The sequence below is a fragment of the Pterocles gutturalis genome, unplaced genomic scaffold (genome assembly GCF_000699245.1).
Source record: "Pterocles gutturalis isolate BGI_N339 unplaced genomic scaffold, ASM69924v1 scaffold2123, whole genome shotgun sequence".
Classification (NCBI taxonomy): domain Eukaryota; kingdom Metazoa; phylum Chordata; class Aves; order Pterocliformes; family Pteroclidae; genus Pterocles; species Pterocles gutturalis.
In genome coordinates, this window is record NW_010125188.1 from 1 (window position 1) to 24,402 (window position 24,402).

The 24,402-nt window shown below is 42.2% G+C and overlaps 1 protein-coding gene across 1 annotated transcript; it reads right to left on the minus strand.

Moving 5' to 3' along the window:
• Window positions 1-2,168: 2,168 nt before the first annotated feature.
• On the minus strand, window positions 2,169-24,200 carry RAVER2 (ribonucleoprotein, PTB-binding 2; the record flags this gene model as incomplete). Its single annotated transcript, XM_010078447.1, has 11 exons — window positions 2,169-2,315; window positions 8,155-8,300; window positions 8,668-8,779; window positions 10,826-11,079; window positions 12,204-12,315; window positions 12,499-12,603; window positions 15,973-16,055; window positions 16,973-17,099; window positions 19,199-19,390; window positions 22,543-23,012; window positions 24,134-24,200. Coding segments are annotated over 11 exons (1,815 nt in total), but the record flags the coding sequence as incomplete, so codon positions are not given.
• Window positions 24,201-24,402: the final 202 nt, after the last annotated feature.

A 24,402-nucleotide genomic window follows, 5' to 3' on the forward strand; every position in this document is an offset into this window, starting at 1 on the left:
ATATCTATATATATATATAAAATTGTAATTATGAGCTGCAACGAGGTCAGATTTATTTTTACAGTATTACCTGTTTTTTGTCTATGTCACTTATGAACCTGATTTCAATCTGTAAGCACTTTGTTACTCTTTATACAAACAAATCTAATAAAGATTTTTTTTTTCTCCATGTGTGTATCTTTTTTTTAAATCCTAAATTAAACAGAGAAAGATTTTTTAAATGTAACTTCCACCGGAGTGGTGATCAGAACATGTCTTCAAAAGAACCCTTCTCTACATTAAGTGATCCCTTTAGAGGTAAGCCAGAGAAGTTTTCCTCCCACAGAAAGAAAGCCAGTTTACAGGTGGCATTTATTTTCATTGAAAAGTGTAACAAGCTGAGAAAGTTGCATATACAAAGAGTGTGAACAAAATATTACAAGTGAATTAAACAACAACAGATACAGCAGAATCCCCGAAAACCTCTAACCTGCGTTGCTGTTGGGCCGGCTTGAGCAGATCCTGGCTGTGCACACAGAGTCCTGGCTGTCCAACACCGCGGCTGAGGAAGGCGTGACGGGGTGGTGGCTTGGTTTTTTTGTTTAAGCTTTGACAATATGTATCCTGGTCACATCACAAAGCTTGAAAGGCAGAGTTTAAGACTTCATTTTTCATTTTTTTCCTTATTTTTTTTAGAAAATCAGTATTGAAAAAATGGCTTCAGTATTATCTAGCAAGGTTAAGAAAGACAGACCTGGGTTCAGGCCTCAGTGCTCAGGGAGTTAAGTCCAAATGACTGCAACAGGATTCCCAGGCAGCAAACCCACACTGTCCGTCACAGAGCTGGCTCATCAGTCATCTCTCACAACCATTGATCGCCATAGTGATCAATGTCAAGGAGTAACAGCAGAAAAGAGACTCCAGCCAGACTTGCTTCATGAATAAGCTAAAAATTAAATGTCTTTAAAAAAACAACACCAGCACAGAAATACAACCAAGCTGGGAAACACTGTCTGTGTTCACAGTGTATGGGTGTGAGCCCAGATGGGACACCAGGGACAGGTGAGTGGAAAAAAAAAGTTTCCTTCTACTGAGAACTACTTCATACAAAAGGTAATGTGTAAGAAGTGAAAACCGGTGCCAGGATGCCAGCTCTAGAGGCTTTGGAGTGCAGCAAATTTCAAAAGTTAAGATGCTTGGGGGGAAAAAAAAAATACAGTGAAGAACAGGAAGGCAGAATTAAAGATGTCATCTGAGGAGCATGTCAGTGCTGCTGCTGCTCTAACTCCGAATCCTCCAGGTCTAGAAGTCAGAAAAAAAGTACAAAAGGCAGTTGATTTCTTCCCCTTTCGGTTACCTGTAACAAGGCTCCAGCACCTGACTGTCGCCAGCAGCCCTGCCTTCCTGACGCGTGTGCCTGCTGGAAGGAGATGGTGCTTTGCCACAGGCACCATTTTACACAGCTGCATTCACGCGCTGTAAAGGAGATACTCCAAGGAAAAACTGTGGATTCTTGGCCTAAAAGCAGATAAAGGTTACTTCATGGTCCAAGTATCATCACCTATCCAAATAAAATTTAATATTGTGAGGCAGCACACAGTGTAGCATCTTACTTTTAACAAACATTTATTGAAAACATCACAGAGGCTCTGGTAATACATTTGGTATGTCTCCCTTCCAGGATTAAGAGGGAATATTAAAAATATAAAGGCTGTAAATGCAGAACTCTTAATCCTGGAAAAAGTAAGATTGAAAAAAACCACATTCAGAGTTAAAAAAATAAGAAAAAAAACTTATTTACTATCAAGACGTCACCTTTTACCTTCCTCAGTCTGAGGACTAGAGAAAGGATCAGCGTTCCCTCCTCAGTATGTTTATTGCTTTCAGCTGGTGAGCTCCCAAAACTCACCAAGTCCCTTTCCTTTGCTTCAGCCCACTGATATGTTCAGTGGCGGACGACAAAGGGAACACCTTTCAGAAGGCAAGTCATACTCCAGCGAAATGGCTGACCACAGAGCAATACCTACCCTTTCCTTGGCAAATGCGCCCCTTACAGAGAGTGTTCCTCTTGGGATATTTATAAACCACACAGAAAGAAGAATTCTTTGTCTGAAGTTAAGGCAGCAATAAATAGCAGAGGTACGAGAAGCCTGCCTTCACACCCTAAGGCAGGAGGGGTGATCTAGGTCTCAATAAACGCGCTTTTTTTTTAGAGAGGATTCTGCGTAACGTACTGCAGAGCCCTGAGTCTGCTGGCCAAGGTACTCCATGGGGCCAGGTTCCGGGGAGGAAATGAGGTACGATGAGCCCCGCTTCTCGCTTCGTGTTGGAGCCACCTAAGGACAGGAAGAAAACAAGTGACACATGAGCCAGAGCAAACGGTGTCAATAAATAAAGCCCCAGCCTGGAAATTAATTACCAAGGCCCAGGAGCCAGTAACTGACTCCAAAGCCAGACTCCTTTGGCTTTTAGGTCCAGCTATACACAGCTGATGAGTCAGCGTTTGTGCCCTTTCCCTAAAGAAAACCAACCCCACTCGTAAATGCACTGGTGCCCCACCACACATGCGTTTTTGTGAGGGCAAAGGGCTGCCTGGGCCAGGTGGCACCGCTCCGCAGCGCGCGTTTAAAAAGCAGGAGTGTACCGGCCATGCTGTTACCCTGCAGTGTCACAGCGGCTCCAGACAGCTTCAGCCTTTACAGACAGACACCTGTGGGCCACTTCTGAGTCCTCTCTTTTTTCTCCTGTAGAGCTGAATGGGTTAAACTGAAGGACTTTGGTTTCCAGCCATGCCAAAGCGGGTTTGTGATGCAGATTACAGGTAACCATCTGCTGCAGGGGTGAGTTTATGTGTGGTACGAAGTGGAGGAGAGAGCAGCAACGGTTCTTTAATCAGAACTTCAACCAAAATGCCTCACTCCGATACACTCCCGAGGGTCCCAGAGCAGGGTTTCTGGTGAGGACACAGGTGACCAAAGGCTGCCCCACTGCCAAGGGCTCCGTGGGTAAACAAGGCACAGGTGCAGTCCCTCTCTGGGCTCCATCAGAGCAGGACAGTGCAGTATCCGTCCCCTACAGGCGCTAGAAGCTGGACGTACACATTAGAGCCCCCCTGCTTTAATCAATGAGTGTCATTAATTTCATCACCAAATGGCTTAAACAGTCACCTTGTTCTGAAAGCCTGAAGCGTCTGCCCTGTAACAACCACCTGAACCTGATCTCACCGCATCCTGCTCAACCACACTGCGTGTCCTGGGTTAAGTCTGGCTCCTACATCAGAAGATTTGGGGGTTTGGTTCATGTTGGAGTGAATATTTTAGAAACCTTAACATGTTTCACAAACTGGGGATGCAAATTCCTGAACTCAATCAAAAGCACAGCTGTGCTGACCAAATGTCCCTGAGCCAAACACTGCTCAGAAGCTCCTCTTGCTAATTCATTCACAACTCAAATTAACTCTGCTACAAGTCCAATTTCATTTTAGCGTGCCCTTGTCATTATCATAAATAGGAACCCGAGTGAGGAAAGACTTCTGTTTTCCCCCATCCTCTCTCCTGCACTTACGATAGCTGTGGGGATGTCACACGTGTGCTGTAACCCTCCACCATGTCCTGGCTTGCGTGGCGGAGCGCAGCATCACCCCCGCGTGCTTCGTACAACCTCTGACCGTGCTCCTTCTGACCCTCTGACATGCAGCCCACAGAAGCAGGAGAAAAACGGGCTGCAGGGTTAAAGCAAGCGCACACACGAGCACACACTCTCAACCGATACTGAGCCTCTTGGGGACCAGCCTGTGTGCCCTCTTCACTGAGATTTATCTTTTGATTGCAGGAATGAGAAGAATACCTCGCTGCAGAGGCAAACTGCACTTCTGTTTGGGCTACGCGAAGGGACCGACCGCTCTCTTTCTGCCTTTTATGGCATCTGGCATCAAGACAAACTTTCGAGCAAGCTGTTCAACATCACCTCCACTTACAAGCTTTCCTCTTTAGATGGGAGATAAACGGAAAGGTATGACTTAGCTCAAACCCCAGACTACCTCCTTCTCCTGTTACAATTTCACTTGTTTCCAGTCCTACCAGAGGAGCCTGAATGCTCCAGTTTTTGCTGCACAGAGCTAGAGATTTCACAGTCCATGGCAATATGTTCAGGCCTTGTCCATCTTTACCCAAGACATGTCAAAGCCAGCTCCAGCCAGGCCTTCTCTCCTACCCAGGAGCCGTGAATTGCTAAAGTTGCGTGTTCCTTCTAAACCTCCTCCAAAAAACAGGAATCTCATGCCAAGACCAAGATGGGAGTTTCTGAATGCCAGAGCATCATGTGCTGAACCTGGCTACTAAATTCTGCCCAACAGAGATTCAATGCCGTGATGGAGGAGAGCTGTGCAGGAGGCTGGGCCCCTAAGCTCTCCCAGATGTGACTGCTCACTTCAGCCATGGCTCCTCTCGGCACGGCCAGACACCGTGCAAAAGGCCACGAGCTGTGCTAGAGGCTGGCGAGCCAGCCCGGCGTCCCTCCAGCAGCACTCGGAGAGATCAGCATGGCTCTCATGGCTGGGGCTGGACACGCAAAGGCAGCAGCTCGTTACGCTGACGGGCATACTTGGTGCAGCCGCTCCAAACCAGATGATAATCTGGCTTTCGAGGTCTCTCCCATCAGTAAAAACAGGAGAAATGTGATTTACCTACAGCATGAGAGTCTGAATTCCTCAGGACTTCTAAGGCACTCAGGAAACCAGAAGACTGATACTCAAGACTGAACAAAGCTTTCATCCCCTCTGTCTCGGCCCGTGTTTTACCAGCCTCCTGTTAGGACAGGCTCCAGCCTCCTTTAAGCCAGTCCTCATGGCTGCCATAGCATCATCCTGTCCCTCCTGCATCTTTTATTGATAAAACTAAGTGCTGCAAGGTCCAACAGACAAAGTTTTGCTCAATGAGTCTGGCTGAAGCAGGTTGTATCTGACACCTGTGATGACTTTCAAACGAAAGCCACTTCAAAATGGTTTTCCTCCCAGGATCCAGTTAACAGTATTACAAAGTGGCAGCTACAGATAACCCTGATGCTGCCATGACTTCCTAACTCCGCTTCAGAGGTTTTATCCCAGTGGCACTCACTGCAAAACATCTGCAATTTGGGCAAAAAAACCCTAATCTAAAACCAGCATGAACTACCTCCTCCTCCTTTGTTCACTTCCTATTTTATTTGCCTACTTCAAGACATCATCTTTCCAAGAAGCTGCCTCACAACCATCCAGCCTTTCTTTGCCTGGGGTAACTGGTGGTTTGTGGGCAGCAAGGAGCGCTGAGCTCCAGGGTGCTGGAGGGCTCGGAGGCAGGCTGGCGCTGGCATAGACACTGCTTTTATTTACCACATCCACCAGGAATTGCGCGTGATCCTGAGCAGCTCAGGATCCTGAGGAGCGTGGGTGCAGTGGAAAAGCTCTGCCTTGGCTTGCTGTGGGTCCAAAGTCCACTCGGTGGCAGCATAAGACCAGTAAGAAGCACTTCCACCAGCAGCTGGCTGGGGCTGTGCCTGCAACCGCTCTGCTGGGTCTCTCCTCTCACCTTATTTAACGGGTTTTGTGGAGGAAGCTGCGAGCTGCCTGGCTGGTGTGATCCCTGGGCTCCACTGTAAAGCGTAGGCATGACCTGCAAGTAGTCTGGGTAGGATCCACCTGTAGATTCCTAAATGCAGAACGGGATCCATGATCCACCAGAAGTTGAAAGAAGATAGGATTAATAATCCTTTTTTACTTGCTGTTGTAATGAGCGCTCAGCAGATATGAAAACATCTGAGTCACGCACAGTTGCTAAAAGGAGCGTGCAGTTCACAGCAGCTCAGGCATGCAGCAATTTCTTGAGCAAAATGTAGGATTTGGGGGGGTGGTTTACTTACACAATTCCTTAAAAAAAAAAAGTGTGCGTCTTATTGGTCACAGCAACCTCGGGCTATGTAACAGCCTGGGCGAGAAACAATCCTGCAACAGGCTCACTGGGAAATAACGTTACGGTGTGCTGTTGCTTGGTAGGAGTATTTTAACACACTCCTGACCTTTACAGCTGACTTCAGATTGAAGGTGTTTAGAGGGAGGAATACTGATGCCAGATACAATCAAAAGCGTGAGCGTGAATCCTGGAGAGTAACTGTGCAGGGCTGCCCTGCAGAAGGTGACCATGCGGTGCCATTTGTCCCTTATTTCTGTGATACCGATGCCAGCAGCCACTATCAACAAACAAAGCAGGTGTCCAGAGTCCAAAAGCACCCTTACAGCTGATGGGAGAAACAGCCAGCGGAGACAGGAAGAAAACAAAATCATTTCTCACCTCAGAGGCTTCAAATTCATCGACTCTTGCCTGGGTAGAGTGATATGCCTGAGCATAATGCTGATACCACTGCTGAACAGCCTCCTATAAAGGAGGAAAAACCTCTTCCCGTGAGCTGTCTACTAAGATCACTTTAAATGAAAACAATTCATATGGCCTCACAGGACAGGAGAAAAAAAGGCAAAGCTCTCCAAGAAGCATCAAAACATGTTCAACACGAGTGATAAAGCTCAAACCAAACATTTAGAACTGCGTTAAGTGCCTTGGCAGCAGACGCATGTACACTGTAATTTCTGTTACATGGAAGGGAAAGGACAGCACAAGGTGGAAGTTGCAGTGGGAGGTGTCCCTCCCCATGGCAGGGGGTTGGAACTCGATGATCTTTAAGGTCCTTTCCAACCCAAACCATTCCCCGATTCTATGGTAAATATCACTGAATGACATGTGTCATCTCTGCACCTAAGTGACACCATTTGAGTCCTTCATGTCACTAGGAGAATACTAACACCACTAACGCTACAATACTACTGATTTTTTTTGGACTGTATTTTAAGGATTTGGGGTCAGGAACTACCTCCAGGAGACATCAAGATGAATTTAAAGGCAATAATCAGATTCGACCAAAATATTCAAGACTATGTCAGTGCTTACATGGAACACACAGCACAAGGGCCCACAGCACATCTCTCTTGCTTCTCTAACCCACAACTGTCACCAGACATGACCTGACCAGGAGACAGGTCTGACCCCTGGCAAAGTTCCCTGCTGCAGCTAACAGCGAGCAGCGACCCCGTCTGCTCCACCCCTCCTGGCCAGGCTGAGACCCTCCCAACGCAGAACAACCCCCGTGCCCACCCGTGTGCCCGCGCTCTGCCTTCCAGACCCAACCCACTCCCACGGCAGGCCCTGCTCTACCCCAGGAGTTTTGCAGCAACGGAGATTTCCCTGCCAGCAGCCTAGAGAGGGGAGCAGAGCTTGTTTCCGCCTCCCTGCCGCAGGAGGAGAGATCATTTGATCTGTATACAATTATATTTCTACACATACTAGCAATGGATAATGAAAACATGGAAATATTATTTCACAGGATGTCCCGACACCTGTGAAACCCAGTACTTGCTCTCAGTACTACAACAAAACGCTCTCCAGACGCAGGGCAGCCCTCCACCTTCACGGCCACGCTCTGATCACCAAATGAGGTGCATGGTGAAGGAATCCCGTGCAGTGAAACCAGCTGGCAGAGGCTGCAAAATTCCCCAAGCTCTACAGGAACTTCTGGTACACAGAACACAGTTTTCTCTGGGATCTAGCCAAAGTTCAAGAAAATTTGAAAACTTCTTGGGAAGGGCAAGAGAAAAACTTCAAGGTTTTAAAGACAGACAAAAGCCAAGCCAGAAGTTGTAAAGAGTAATTTTTTAGCCAACTGCACTGAATTCAGGTTCGCAAGAAGAAATCTGTCAATGGTTATGACACTGCAGCAGGGAATGTATTGAGGATTTTTTTTTTTTGATTGGCATTAGGTGTACTTTGGGATAAATCTATTCTGCACCACTGAAAGAGATAAACTATCAGCGAAGAGGACCTACAAGGTTCAATCTGAAGAAAAGGGTGTGCTTTGGTTGCAGGAAAGCCTAAGAACCCCTGAAGAACGGTACACGATGCTGGGCAATGCTGTTCGATTGCATGCAGGGCTATCAGACCATCAGACCACGTGTACCAAGAAGCGCACTAAGAGCACACAGAGAAAAACAACCAGCAGCTCAGGGAGGGATCTCCAAGCAGATCTCTGCCAAAAATCCCGCTACCAGAGCCCTGACTGACAAACTCCAGAAGGAAGCGTGGCAAAACACCATACCTGTGTGTACTCCCCATGCTGCTGAGAGTAATTAAAATAATTTTCCATTGCATGTTGCGATGTAGTTCCCTGAGACGCAGCGGCGTCCACGATGTTGTTTGAGAGGCCGGTCTGCTGCGGTGGACTGGAGGCTTTGCTGGCAATTGCTGTTCGTAACACAATGACACACAGTTTGCATAAACTGCACAAATCAGGCTGCACCCTTGTTTAGCAATATTCTGGGATTACAATAGCAATTTGCTACTTCAGATCAGGCTGTGCTCAAAATTAATCAGTGCCACTAATAACTGAAAGGCGTCCTAGAAGTTTGCCTACATCAGGAAGCCCATTAACTCTGAGAATTTACCCTTCCCAAATAAAACGTTAAGGACAGATTAATTTTGTATTGCAATTTTAAGACAGACTACAGTATTTCACTAAAGATAAATGTTGTGGTCACTGGAATTACTTGCCAGAGTAATTGACATTCTGGTCAAGGAAACATGCAAGTAAAACCACTGAATGTTTGCTTACCTGGAAGACATATAGCAGGCAACACACTTGCCAAATTCAAGTAGGGGTTGGTACTAAGACGTATTTCTTTTGGTGGTTCTCCTAGAAGCGAAGTCTGTTTTTTCAAGGGAGCCTGTGAAACAATTGGACAGGTCAGTTTGCGTTATATTCCTACAACACTTGTAAGAAATTAGGGAAGTGTCCCAGCAAGATTTTGAAAGAAGCTTAACTCTCTGAAATGTAACAGGAAAAATTTAAAATAAATGCTGGGGACAACTATCCAGACACACTGCCTGTACTTTTTTCTTGACAAATAATTTTGTAGGAGCATTTCTCTACAGACTGCAAGTTACTAAAGGATGTTAAAAAACAAGCAAACAAACAACAGAAAATATTTTACATTCAAGTAAATGAATAATAATCACAATAATGACCCCAGACACAGGGAGGCAGCTTTAAGTACGTGGCCAAGACAAAATCAACTCTTTTCACCCAGAGTCATGAGCAAATAAAGGAAAAATGAACCCTGGACCAGAGAGACAACCCTATCTGCAGTCTGCCATTGTAACACGTCTTTCTGCTCACTCCATTTATGAGCCCTTACTTAAAAGAGGAAAACATGTGTGAGTGGAAATGAAGTGTCAGGACCGACTCACCCCAAACCACCAGAAGTGTTTTTCTACGAGGCATTAGGAAGGCTATGCTGCCAGCTTACATCCCCTCAGCTTATGTTAGAAAAAACACCAGAAATAAGGATAAAGCAGCTATAGCAAGTTACATAGCTTGTCTGAAATACACAGAGCTCAAAGATGTTTGTACAGTATTCTACTCTACATCTATTCCTTTCATTTTTTCAAAGCCCATTAAGGGAAAAAAATAATCCATTGCTTTAATGGTTAATACTATTTTCAGTAAAACAGTATTGAACAACAGCTTTTCAAAACCAGCGAGGCCAGTTTTTAAACAGAAAAACTTCAACAGAGTGCTGAAATTCTTCATCTGGATGCAAAAGCTGGCACTTAGACAGCATGACCACTCAGCATCAGCATCCAGACTGTGGCTGTCTTGTCAAGGAAATGCTTTTTGCAAACTGGGCCTTCTGTCTACTGATGCAGAAAAGGAAACAATTAAACCATCTACCAGGATTTCAGCAGGGAACTTTTCCTGATAAACAATATTCACAGAAATAAGTGAACTATCTAGACTTCTAATTGTTTGATTACATTTTCTTTTAACTAAAGGAAATGCTGAAATAAAACACTGATTTTATATATGTGTACACATACATCCTATGTATTTTACCCATGTGTATCTATACATAGGCTAAATCCCACTTCACTACAGTAAAAAGTGTTTTAAAAATTAAGAAGTTTGCTGTCTGAAGTAGAACCAAATCTGTCAAAGCTGCCTAGCAAAGACAGACACCAACATTGCATATAATCTAACCACTTCAGATGCTGCAGAAAATGTTAGGAAAACACAGCTCTGATCTGAATTAAGAACATGTTTCCTCATAAAAATATTTATGTATATTATAAAAAAAATAAATGCATAGACCAAATTCTGCTAATGACAGGACATGCTGAAAAAACTTCAATAGACCATTCTCATCCAACTTAAATACCTTCCCACCCCCCACCTTCCAGGGAATAAATATTAAAACTGATTTCAAACCAAGAACAAGTCAGCTATGGCTAGGAGGATACAGATTAAAAGTAGAGAATTTGCACACACACACACATATATATATATATACACAGACACCACCTGGCAACCCCAAGGCCCCACATACCATCAGAACTGCTTCTGGTTAGCCATGAAGTTCAACCACAAGTTCAATTTTCAGTCTTTGAAAGGGACACTGCCCTTGAGATAATTTCATCATCAAATACTATGAGGCATACACATGGAAAAAAAACAACCCTCCAGCATTGTAAAAAGATTCCTTTGTTAATTCATTTGGACCACCAAAGAGCATTATTGTTCTGCCTATAATTCATAACTGAATTGACCTTAAATTGTCTCATGAGTGATCCTGTGATCTAGCAAATTTTAAAATTAAGAACTACAATAAGCAGTTGCAGATAACTCTTAAGCATGTTAAATAAAAAAAAAAAAAAAAGAGAAAATCCACACACAATTAAAAAAAAGGAAAATATTTGCATTCAAGGTTCCTTACCCCCAAACTTGTATCAGTACTTTTTATTTGATTTTGTTTTTTGGCATGTCCAGCCCGCAACGCTCCCGCAGGAAGATTTGTTAAGGTCTGATGATAAGGCTGAGGTCCCGAGACAACCGCTTCGGTAGTTGATTGCTTATCTGGAGCGTTATTTTGCCCTGGTATAGCTTGTCCAACAATGTGCTGATTCGGAAAGAATGGCAGCATGCCCATCCCCGCTGCTGCCGCTGTTTGAATGGGAATCAGATTAGATGCTGCAGTCAACCATAAATGGAGAAACTTTTCTGTTAGAGAAGATTTATCAGTACATTTTGTTTGTGGTTTTTACTAAGTGATGAGAAAAGCATTTAGAGATGTATTTTACAGTTGTCCCAGAACACCAAATTCTGATGATAGTTCTTATTCTTTTACCATCCCAGGAGCAAACAACTCTATTTAAAGCTAATACAATAGAAGAAAACCACGACTTCTCTAAACATTCACTATGATAGTACATTACTTAGTGCTTCCTGCGACTTTCAAAAATCCTGGGAACGACATCCTAGAGGATTCTGTATTGGAACAGAGGGGAAAAACCCCACCCCACCTTGCATTAGTACAATTCTTTTTACAAACCAAAGAGCTAGAAAGTATTCTCCAAAATGAAAATCTAGACATCCAGAATAGGTTTCTTCCCTGCCTCCCTTCCCCCCTGCCAAGTTTTTCCTTGCTACTGGTTACTACCATCACTCAGACCATGTTTAGAGCTGAGGAATGCATGGCTCTCAGTGGAGGAAACAAAAAAGAGGCACTAAGCAGTATCACAACTGATCATTCCTCATAAAAATTGAGGGCCTCGCTGGCACAGAAATTTGCATTCAAAGTTGACATCCGTCACAGACTGGATGTTAAAGCTCTATTGTGTAATGAAATGAATGCAAAAAACTTATCTGCGGTGCCTCTTCAGCTACTCAGATTTATCTGGTTTGAAGCAACAAACCCCGAAATGTTGATCCTCAATTAAGATATAAGCCAAGGGTACTAACAGTGGTAGCACCGAGCAAGCAGAAAAGTTAACAACCTGCAACTATCCAAGCAATGCCACAGTGGAAGCTTTCTTCCCTGACGAGCAGATGAGAGAAGCCAGGCAACAAGGCAAGATATTTCAAGTTTGTTGCCTGCTTAAACCAGAATGTTACAGTTGGTTATATAGTATATAACTTGTTAACTTCCTTAACTATACAGCTATACAACGTGCATTACTGCCCAGCTCTCTGCCTACCTTACTGCGCAGGGACAAGGTTCAATCGTATCATTGCTTGTGCTAAAGTGGGAGAAAGTACGGTGCATAATTTCAGGCTGAGCATTCCTACTGGCTATAAAATAAAATGTCATTTACACTTAAGAGCTTCTCCACGGGTTCCCATGCCTGAACTCACGGATGGCATGACCCCTATTCCCAGGACTGTCTGAAGCAGCATTGTTGGAGGGTCTCCCAGCAAACCCGGTTTCTGTAAGGAAGAATAGGAAACTGTGTAAACCATTGAAATAGTCTGTCTGTAGCTATAAATTTCACATTCAGTTAATCTTTTTAGATGCGTTAAGCTGTTAAATTATACTGGGTGAAAAAAATTATTTGTTTTATCAGTTGTAAGAATGTCCAAAGAGAGTCGAAGTTAAAGCGATGACCTTACACTATTAGCCTGAATGTTCTCAATCTTCATCAGCTGCTGCTGGGGCAACGGCAGGTGAGCGGGGCTCTGCAGCAGTAAGTTAGACGTACTCCCCAGAATTGAGCTCTGTGAAATTATTAAAAGAAGTGTTAGTTGTCAGTCATGGAAAACAGGCCATTGAAACATTTATAGATGATACTGCTAAAAGAAATTTAAATTAGTTTCTGAGTTAATACAGCAAAGGAAAGAACTGTTTCCTCCACATACTAATTTTTTCCTTCATTCATAGAAAGTTCTTTCAAGTTCTTTTAACATGTCTTCCTCCTAACGCCTTTTTTTTCACCTCCCAACCACAAGTATGCTTTCTGACGGCTTTTAAAGGATCAAGAGTATACTCCAAATACAACCCAGGCTCCATTGCAGCCCCTGTGTCTCAGCCACCAGGGAAAGCTCAATGTGTTTAAAGCCTTTGCAGACAGACGAGGGAGGGGATTTACCTATGGTGCCAATAAGAAAGATGAGACACGAGGACTTCAGGGGATTACGAGCTGTATGAATAAGGACTTCATTGTTTGTTACCATTTGCATTGTGCCTTGCACTGCAATTCTAATACATAATCTCCACCAAATATCTATACAGTTTACAGGACTCGGTTGTACCCGGCAGGTACTCTCATCCTTTGCTTTACAGCTACCAAACAGTATCTTTATTTTCAAAAAGGAATATCCAGATACCTTTTCCCCCCTTTTTAGTGGCAACTATCTTCATGAAATTCTATTCCATAACCATTAAAAAGCTTACAAATCACAGTGCCTGCAGATTTTCAAGTCTATACAATATTAATATTTTTTATTCAAAAATTCTGGATCAGTTTGCCACCAGAATTGAGCCACCCAGTCAACAGCTTTGGACATTCGGCATTATGTCCTCTGGCTAGCACAGTGGCTAAAAGAAACCTTATGTCCCCTCTGGATCACAAAACCACATTATGATTCATGCTAGCTGAACACAGGAATGAAACTGCCTTTTCTGGCAGCAGCTCCTGAGCGTGATTCGCCAGGCAAAATATAGGCTGCTCTACAAACCTTTCTGTACAGCAGCGCAGGAATAGATATATGGGACACTGGCTGTGCCAAATCACCAGTATAGCCTTCCTCATTTTTTTGAGATCTCCTACATAGGAAAGATCACCAAAACCAGGTAATGAAGATGGAACCCCAAAAGAAGGCAGCTCTCCCAATGCATGGCTTTGCAGATTTTTCAGCCCCCTGTAAAACTCCTCACAAACATTTTCAAGCCTAGGTTGTATCTGTGTGTGACAGGGTCAAACTCCTCAGGGAAAACCCTCTAGGCCTCTAATATGGTTTTCTGGACTCAGAAACGTGCAATATAAAACAAAAAAGGGCCACATCTAGGTCGGTTATGCATCTGCTATTTTAATTGTCTTAGTGATTTCCAGTCGAAATTATCCAGGGCTGTTTACTGTCATGAATACCAGTGGTTGTTCTTTCTAAACTTGGTTAAGTCAACAAAGAAAATGTGTTCGTTCAATTGCAAAACTTTCAGAAATATGAGTGGAAAATCAGGTTGGTTAGAATCCTCAAAAGAAAGTCTCTGGGTTAACAAAGATTTAATAAACTGCTGGATGACTCAGAAAAACACATCACTGAGAAAGCATAAAATGCATTATTTTGGCACATGATAACTGTAACTCAGAGAAATTAAAAGAAAGAAGTTGAAAGCCATGCTACCTCCAGGGTTGAAAGACTACTGGATGAATAACCCAGTTGTTCAAATTCCCCTCTGCTGAATCGTTTTTTATCAATTGTTTTATAATGTTGTGGCATAATCATCCTAAAAATATTGTTTCTTCTCATTATATTACATTACAAAACTTTGAATATAAACCAGCAAAACCAAGATACACAGGAAGCGAAATCAGTGTGTGGCTGGGGAGGTGGGGAGAGAGTCGAGCCAAGACGCTGTTCCTCTATCTTGTGACAATGCTGAATTTCAAGACAATAAAAATAGTGTCCTGCTTCTCTGGCTTTAGAGAAAAATGTGCCTAATAGAAGGAACTGGGATAATCAAATCACTGTCAATAAAACTCAGGCTATTAGACCAGGTTTGGAGCTAATTAAATGACAGGAAGCTCCCTGGAAAAGAATTAGACTTGCACGTCTCTAAAGAGAAAACACTAAGTTGTTTGGCTGCTGCCTAAAAACATTGGATCACCATCAATCACACTGTTAACTGTGTAAAACATGCCCGTCTCCAGCTGCGATTAGAAAACATTCACATTGCCTTCCAAGGAAGCACAGACTCTCCAAGTCTGAAGAAAGCAGCAGTAAGTAAATATACCAACTGAAAATGTCATTTAAATGAAAGAAGTACAAGCCAAGATGTATTTTTTCATTGTACAGGACAAAAGCAACTCATTTGATGGGGCAAAATTAAGTAGTATTTATTCAAAATTAATATATTCACCTACCAATTTTCAGCAGAAAAAACCAGAAAATCTAAATATACTTAACATAAGGAGTATCTCTGCATTTTAATTTAGTCTTTTTTAAGATCTATAAGTCTGTGTTTGCCAAAAGAACAGCACAAGTAAGAACTGCTTAAGGAGATTTTCTTTGTTTAAATTGGAATTTTTGAAATGTAAGAAATAGTAAGCCAAAGCAATTGACTCCAGTCCCTCATAGGTACCCATGAAAATCCCCACCGTGAATATTAAAGGCAAATTTTGGCTCCTGGCAGAGCTGGAGAAATCTCTGACAGAACCCCAACGCAAGGTGGAGCCAGGCAAGCTGCTGGCCAAGTAATTGCTGCAGTTCAGGGAGGAGCTCTGGCTGTGGCTGCTACTCTGGCATATTCTCATCACCAGCTTCTAGGGCAAACTCATCCCAAATATCCTTTATAGTATCTTTCAAACATTCTGGTGTCCATATGGAAGTCGTATCAACTTTACAGTGAATTACAGATACTCTGAGAACACTTTAAGCAGCTTATAACCTTGGGGTTTTTTTGACTAAGAAGTAACATCTGCAAATTACTATTTTTATGGCACATAGAGCACATATTGGTCGCTGCAAGCTTTAAAATGAAGATAACGATGCCAAGCTTCTTGGCTTGGATAAGATACAACAATCAAGTCTCTACAGGAAGTGCATATGAGCAGCTCCAAGAGAAATGGATGTGCCATGCTCCTCAAGCTCTAATTTAAAGAGGGGGTTTTTTTGCCAGTAATGGCAAGTTGTCTGTACATCGGCAGGTGTTAGCAAATCAAAAGCTCCGTTAAGGTAAAATAACTCACCTGTGGATAGTAAGCACAGCCTGCTCTTACATCCCCATAGGCATCTCATAATAGAGTGCTTTTCATAAAGACAGCTTTAACGAGAACACTTGATTTTAGTTGCAATTTCTTAAAACTTCGAGAATATTTTTCATGCTAAGATCTCCACAAATACGTATTTTGACAAAAGGTCACATACCTGATAAACTTTATTCAACTGCAAAAAGGGTGGGCCAACTGCTGAATTTATAAGGTGAGGTAAACCTGCAGATGCTCCAAGAACTGTTTTAGAAACACAAGAAGTTGCAGTGTTAGGCAAGTAACATCTTCATAAGAGTTATTCTATATTTTTCAGATTTGGTTTCCACAAAGCTTTCCAGTATACTACAGGTCACTATACTGAAACCTTTCAATACACCCAGCTTTGATCTGCATTTAACAGCATACGGGAGATCAAGTGGACTCTCAAGGAGCTGGACTAAAGCTGAGAGTTTTGCTCAAAGACACAGAAATACAGTTGATTACAAGACCACAGCATTATCTAAAGTGCTTTGAAACCTCAGCATTAGCTGAAGTGTTTCTTCACTAAAGGGGTCACTTCACACACAATTTCTGTGTATCTTCTGTCCGTAGATTATGTTACAAACTCTTAGCTGTCCCCTGCTTGACTCTTCCAATCATCTGTTCTCATTCCTGTTCCTAATACTTTCACCCTTTGAAATGTGATAAGATTGTTTTTAATACGTTTATTCACATCCACCCTAATGAGAAGACAGATAAATGTTTTTGGCTAATGCCGTTATGAAAAGCTGTGTACAACTACGAACCCAAGTGAATAACAATTTACACTGGAATCAATAGGAGGAAGCCTCAGGCTGCAAAATTCATATCTAGAGTCAGATTTAAACTTGTCATTTTAATGATATCTGCAAAAGATATTTCTATTAGAAATGGGTTTAAAATGAAACATCCAGAAACAACAGAGTTAATGTGACTACATTTTTAAATTTTATCAGACCCAACAGTGTAGCGATCCATCTCTTGCTTTCGCTTTCATAAAATGTGAGAATACACAGACACTGAAATAGTGTCTGCACAGATTTTAAAATAGTATTCGTGCTTCTCTCCTTTGCTGAAAGCCTTGTATCACCAAGAACAGGGCTTGGGGTTTTTTTTAATTCAATTTTAACACAACTTACCAGGTTTAACAGCATGTCCACGCAACTGGGGCTGCAGTAGCATTTGCAACATTGCTGGATTATTGAAACTCTTCATAATCTGCACGGGATTTGGCTCTGGAAGCAAGCCTTTCCTGTTGTTTCTCATCTCCAATGAAGAGAGATACAAAAATGTTAGAATCAGAAGAAAACAATACATTTAAGTCCCTCAAACTTGTGCAATGGTAACGTACATACTTCATTTTACACAGAAAATAATCCCCGTATCTCCTTCCCTGTGTTGTCTCACAAGCAGAGTTCATTGCCCAGTGTGCAATAAACCAGCACACACACAGAGCCCAGAGACTGTTCACTGCATGTCTGCGCAGAGATGGGTGCTGGGTGGTGATTCCAGAGAGCTAGCACACCTGCTTTCAGTCACATTGTGTATTTATGCAGTTCAAAATGTTAGTGCCACATCCTTCTAACTATAATTGGTTAGGTTTTATCTTTGCAAGCTGCAGTTGGTTAGTTCTTTTCTCGCTTGGATGTAAAAACACAGTGTTCCTTAAATACACTACACACGCTCAGTAAGTGGGGGTCTTAATTCAGGAGGGTCGTCCCGACACGGGGAGGTGTGATTTTTAGTATTATAATTATATTAAAATAAGGATAGCTCACTTTCAGACCGTGCTAATCACTAACTTGGCTGACTACCCAAACATACTGATTATTTTCCAGGATGTTCCCGTCTTCAAGGTTAAATCTAACAAAGCTTAGGTGATTAAGAAGTTTCTCTCAACAGTCCCAAGGACAGTCCTCCTAATTTACACAGCCAGTACACATTTGTTACATTACCTTCTAACTTGCAACACCTGTTTCCTGCTCCTTTCCTAAGAAACTATTCCCCCAAAACTTCAAGCGTATTATTTTTCCTTGAGACATTTCTTTTTTTCCCTTAAACCAGGACAGAGTTATCAATAAAGGAGAACAGGAAAGGCACTGGTAACATGGACCACATACTATCTTACAATAGCACCACTCGTCTCTTTTATAAAGACATGGGCTAAAGCTAGCCGAAGTAAGGAGACTGCTCTGCCTCTATTTTAAAGACTGTTTCATGTAACACTTACCACATCCAATTTTCTAGGAAATAATTTGATAAGACGTGGGTTTTGAAAGCTTTCTTCCGTATCGAGCCTAGAATTAAACTATTTTTCCTACCTTGAAATTTATCTTAAAATTGCCAAATTCTTGCCTCTCTGTTCTAAACCAAGTTTTAGCTTGTTAAATGACTCCACTTCCAGTTTTGTTTTGAACCAGAACAATTTATCTTACAGGAAATCAAATTTACTAAAAACCCAGAGCTACGCAAGTATAACTTTGTGATATCTTACAGCCATATTTTACCCTTCCTCCTCGCAGTATATGGCTCTGCTTTGCCTAGGAGGAGACTGAATTAGGCTGATTTAAAAAAAGATGAAAAGGCTAATAGCTGTAGTTTTACACAACACCCCTCGCAAACCCTTCATGGGGATGAGGGAGAGAATTAAAGGGGTGAAGGGAAAGATACTCACGGTTTGAGAGAAGAACGATTTAATAACTAAGCCACAATAATACTGGAAATAATAATAATCATTATAAAAACAGTAATATATACAAATATAAAAATGAGTGATACACAGGGATACTGCTCACCACCTGATGACCAAGGCTCAGGCCGGTTCCAGCTAACGATCCTGGAACAGGGAGAGTCCCGAAACTGCAATCCCAGAATGGAGATAAGAGCCCGAGTGTCCAAGAGACTGAGACAACCCAGAGGGACACAACCTGGAGCAAGAGCGGGAGCTTCCGGAGAGCCCTCACCTCTATCCTGGGCATGCCGTGCGTGATATGGAACAGACCATTGGCCAGTTTGGGTCTCAATCCTAAACCCAAGGTCGAATCCTTGGCTAGTAACTGGGGCCGTGCTCCCTCCCAGCTCCTCCTGCCCCTACAGAGACTGAACCCATGAGAAGCTGGAAAGTCCTTGACGGTCCCGGCAACACCCAAACACCATTATCAGCCTTCTCAGCTCAAATGCAAAACACAGCCTCACACCAGCTGCTATGAAGAAAGTTAACTCTGTTCCAGCTGAAACCAGGACACTAATGCTTCCAAAAGGCTGGCTCCTGTTCCTAATGCAAAGCAGCTGAATCCTTCTGACCCAACTCAGGCTGCTCAGGGTGGATCAAACTCACTCTGAAAACAGATTTACAAATATCTTACCATCCTTTGCGCTGCTATAAGTGCTGCTAATGTGCTTCTGCCTGGCGCTCCCGGAGCACAGTACGACACTTGGACTCTCTTTCCTTTGATAGTCATGCCATCGGTGACTTCTCGTACTTTCTCAGCCTGTTCTGCAGTTTCATACTCAACCACCGCAAAGTCACCGATAAAACTGTCTTCATCCTGAGCAAACTGAAACAACATTTCATAATGCACTGAACAAAATGCAGAATTTCAGGAACTGCCTTGCAGTATTTTCACCTATCCCCTGCAAAAGACTTCACAAACAGTTGACATCCTATGTTAATGCCTACCCACATCAGTGTGATATAAGATGACTATCATAGCTCCGTTTTATATCTGGCATGCGTGCTCTATCTACCTGAATTACCACCTTCACTTCAATCTAATCTCATGGAGAACCTGAGCTATGAAACATACTTAACACATATTTTCAGAATAAAGAAGGAAATTGTAAATACAGCTGTAGGCGACAATTTTTTTATTTTGCAGGATAAGAATTTTAAACTCATTACTGTTCAGGTTTTAAGCCTACAACAATAAAAATGTTCATCAGACTACATGATAGTTGTTGAAACATGTAACAATGCAAATTCCACTGACAAATTCTGCCTCCTAGGAGAATATGAAGTCTGTGGCTGTGTTTAATGCCAAGAGAAGATGCCAGACTGATCAATCAAGCAGACTGGAAACAGGCTTATGTGTCGAACAATGCTCTGTCCTTTGTTTGCAGAGTTTTATAGCAGAATGAGCAGATTTAAATCAAACAAAAAAAGGGGGTGCGACAGGAGGGAATAAAGCTGAGGCAAAAATCTCCAGTCCCAAAATGAACAGAAATTACATACTGATACTAGCTCTGCAATGGGAGAGAGGAAATCTCTAGATTTCACTGGATAAAACAACCTATACCCAACTATTACATCCCACAAACTTACACTAACAATTGAAATACAAATCTCAAAGATTCTGAAGAAAAAAAAAAAAAAAGGGTGGTCAGATCTTTAATGCCACAGTTAAAGACTGGCCTCTGGGCAGAGCTCTGGAGAACACGTATTTTGACGCAGAAACACACAGAGATGTATATGCTATGTGTATATATATATGTGCATGCGTGTGTCTATGTGGAGAAGCATTATATTTTATTTTGACATGGATTTAGCCACACTGGCAAAGACCTGAAGTACTTGTGAAAAGAAGGGTTCGCAGCTATGGAACATATTGTAGCTCCATGCACAGTTAAAAACCCCTGTTGCACATAAAAGTGCAGCTACCAATATTCCTGGCAAACACATCAGGGATTTTTAAACTTCCCAAACAAGCAGGTACTGAACAGAAGCCCTCTGTCCCTACCCAGGTAACAGTGGAGATGTCCTAGTGACAATTGAAAGTTGACATAAGGAAGGAATGAGGTCTTCTGGTCCATTTTGTTGAAGCAAAGGCCAAAACATGTTCCTGTGAGTCCTAGGAAATGCCATTTTCTAAGAGCCAGGTATAACTATCTGGCTTCAGCTCTTCCTGACAGAACATTTCTATTGTCAATAGAGGAGAAATCAAATTGATTTCAAAAAATGGTAACTTTGGAATAAAATGAAATAAACTGGAGTTTATTTCATGAGTTCAGCTAAGAATTGTAGATAAAAGCTCATATTTACATGATGAAATATGGCATCAGAGTAACCAGCCACGAGAGCAGCACAAGGCATGACTGAGAATAAATCACACGTTTATTCTCTGAGAGTAAATCATAATTTATCATAAGTAAACCTATTTTTCTTCTGTTATCATACTTCTATGATCTACCTATTAGTCTATTACACAGTGTGTTTATACAAGTGATAGGCAATAGGAGAACGTGCCAAGAGTGTTTCCTTGGATATATACAGGGTTCCTATTTCCTAATTCAAAAGCATACTGTTTAATTCCTGTATTTTATAGAAACACGTATTTAGTGCCTTTTGCTGACACAATGCATACACAAACAGACCCTCCTCACTGACACCATGTGTGAGCCATGTGTCATTCTGATTTAAGAAGGTAAAAGTCAATTTTTTAGCGCCTCTAACTGTTAGTGAAAATCAACAAGAAGCCTGTTATTCTCTGAACTTCAGAACTTTAAATGACCGTTGAAAAATTGTTGTCTCTGGATTATCTGACAGCTGGGAAAAAAAAAGCCCTGAAGTAAGAGACTTTAAAAGATCAATCTGTTTAGCTAATTAAGCAATGACTGAGCAAGGGACTTGATTACAGCACTTAATACCTTCTTACAGGAAGAAAACAGTGGGGAGCAAAGGCTTCTCAGTCTAGTCATCAGTGGGACGAAGCTGAAGCTGAGAAAACAGACTCAAGAGCAAAATAATAAGGGATGGGCAGTTTGTGGAAAGAGTTACTTCCAATTTGTGCATCTCCTGGTGTATTTGGATCAAGCAAATATAAGGATGTGGTTTAGCCAAGTACAAATTATTGGGGCTTGAAAAGAGCACTACGGAAAACAGGATGGTCTGCAGGTGGTCAGGCTAGACAGCCTGATGGACCTTCCGGTCCTAGATTCTGAAAATCTCTGTTTACTTATCCCTGAGGCTAATCCCTGGGCAGCCTTCAGAGATACTTAAGAAAAGAAACAAACAACTGAAATCATACCCAAGTGCGTGACTATAAAGAAAGCTGTCTTTTGACTGCCTGTTTATGGTACGCGGGTCTGCACCACTTCTACAAGCAACGTTTTATTTGTGGTCTAGTATCTCACGAGCCACAAGGATGAGAAGGAAACCTTTACACTTGCAAAAGATAGTAAGGATCTTCTGTCCCTGCAAGCTTTCCAAAAAGATGTACCACTTCTATCACTGGCAAGCCCAGCGACTAGGAGATCCCAAGCCTACATCTTCCTCAGCTAGGGAAAAAACACATTAGATACACACCAAGGTTTCCTAAATACATTAATTATATACATACATACATACTCTCCATCATCTGAACTTGTGGTATTCGCACACTCTGGCTTTCTTTACTGAGCAATAAAACTATCATCAACATTTACTTTAAAAGCTCTCTAAAATACTTCTAAAATTATTTTCAATAAGATACATGAGGAGGGGATGTCTTACAAACATTTTATTGGTGCTTCATAGAGTGGTCTCCTGCAGAATTCCCAGATGACATAGATACTGCAAACCAGTAACAACAAAGCATTTGTACCACATCATATATCGCAACGCAGGTGCATAACCATTCACTACTTAAATGAAAAATAAAAGCAGTGAAGCACGGAAGTACAGAGCTACTTAAATCACGGCTGTGATCTTCCAAAAGATAAATATTCAACATACCTGGCAGAACACAGGTTTATACTTTATCGAGAAAGCTTGGATCAGTTCTTTTGAGTCAGCGTAGTCTTTTTGAAATTTATCTACACAAAGGCACTTGGAGTGAATAAGACTTGTGGTCAGCTGGTTCACATCCATCCACTGTGCAAAGAGAGTGTTCTCGTCTAACTGTTTCCCTAGAAGTTCCAGTCTCGCCTTTGCAGCAGAGTCCTTCTTCATGTATTCCACAAAGCCATAGCCCTTCGAATGGCCAGTAACTTCGTTATACACCAAAAAACACCTCTCGACATTGCCATACGCACGCACAAGTTCTTCAAACTCTTCTAACGTAAATGAAATGGGCAAATTAGTAATGCACAGCAAAGCATCTGTTGGTTGCAGTTGCACGGATATTTCTTTTCCCCGAAGAGAATACTGGTGAAATTTCCGAATCGCGTTTTGAGCTTGCTCTCCATTTAACAGAGTAACAAACGCTGTAAGAGACCAAAACAAAAAGCAATTACATTTTATACTGAAGGCAACACATTACTGATTCTATTGAATTTCTTTGAAAACAGCATCCATAAATTCTAACTTCGGGGTTACTGGATCTTTTTAGGGTTTCAGTCTGCAAAGCATTTCACAGAATCACAGACTGGATGAGGCTGGCAGAGACCTCTGGAAGTCACCTTGTCCAGCCCCCTGCTCAAGCAGGGCCACCCAGAGCTGGCTGTGCAGGACCATGTCCAGCTGGGTTCCCAATATCTCCAAGGACGGAGACTCCACAACCTTTCAGGGCAACCTGTAACACAGCTTGGTGACCCTCACGGTGAAAAAGTGTTTCCTGATGTTCAGAAGGAAACTCCTGTGATTCAGGTGGCATCTGTTGTCTCGTACCCTGTGAATTAGAGAATGTAACAGTCTGCACTGAAGCAAGCAGATGTCAGCTACTTTGTGTGTTCTTTTCCAGCGACCAACTGAAGTGCACAGCACAGGGCAGTGCCAGGCAAAAACTTTGGTTCCCTTCAGGGAAAGACAGACCCAAATCTCGCACTTCACCCAGAGATACCCTCAGCATTGCCAGACACTTGTGGGCACAGGACTGGGCACTGGGACATGGCTTCAATGCCAAAGGTGTGAGAGATCACCTGCAGAAAACTCAACAAGCACCTTTCTTCCAGAACAGCCTTCAAACCCACAAATCTCAGCACCAAGTACCACCCAAATCTTTAAAACAAGGCAGTGGGTAGGATGTGCTGCTTTTAATCCAATTTTAACCGTAGCTGAGCTGCTGTTCTTCACATTGATCCTACAGCTACCTCATCTCCTTCCCCAGCACCACCAAGTCTTGTTTTCTGTTTAATTTTCTTGCTTACTTAATCGTAATACGTCTGGGAGATACCACCATAGTGGACCAATCTACTCCTGGTTCACATCAGTAAAGTTTCCAACTCTCCATTGGCTTTAGCAGAAGACAAACCATGCAGCCAAAAAAGGCACTGAGGGAAAATCAAGCTATGTGATGGCAGAGAAGCTGATGACTTAATACATGGCAGATGATGTTTCTCACTGGTTTCATTGAAACATATGACACCGGAAGATTTTAAGTTCTTACCTGTTCTTTTATTTCTGTCCACATAACAATACTTGATTTCATAATCTTTAAATAAGTCATGGATTTCCTGAAAGAGAAAAGTACAAGTAACATCAGACAAAACCAGACCAAATAAGTGCATAAATTCATCTTCATTTGAAAAAAAAAACGCAGCCTAAAGCTTTCCCAATAAACAGAAAATCTCACCATAGAAACACTATCAAATATTTGTTTTTAAAAGAGCTGATCATACTACTGCAGCAATGTTTTTATTTCATACAAAAAACTGG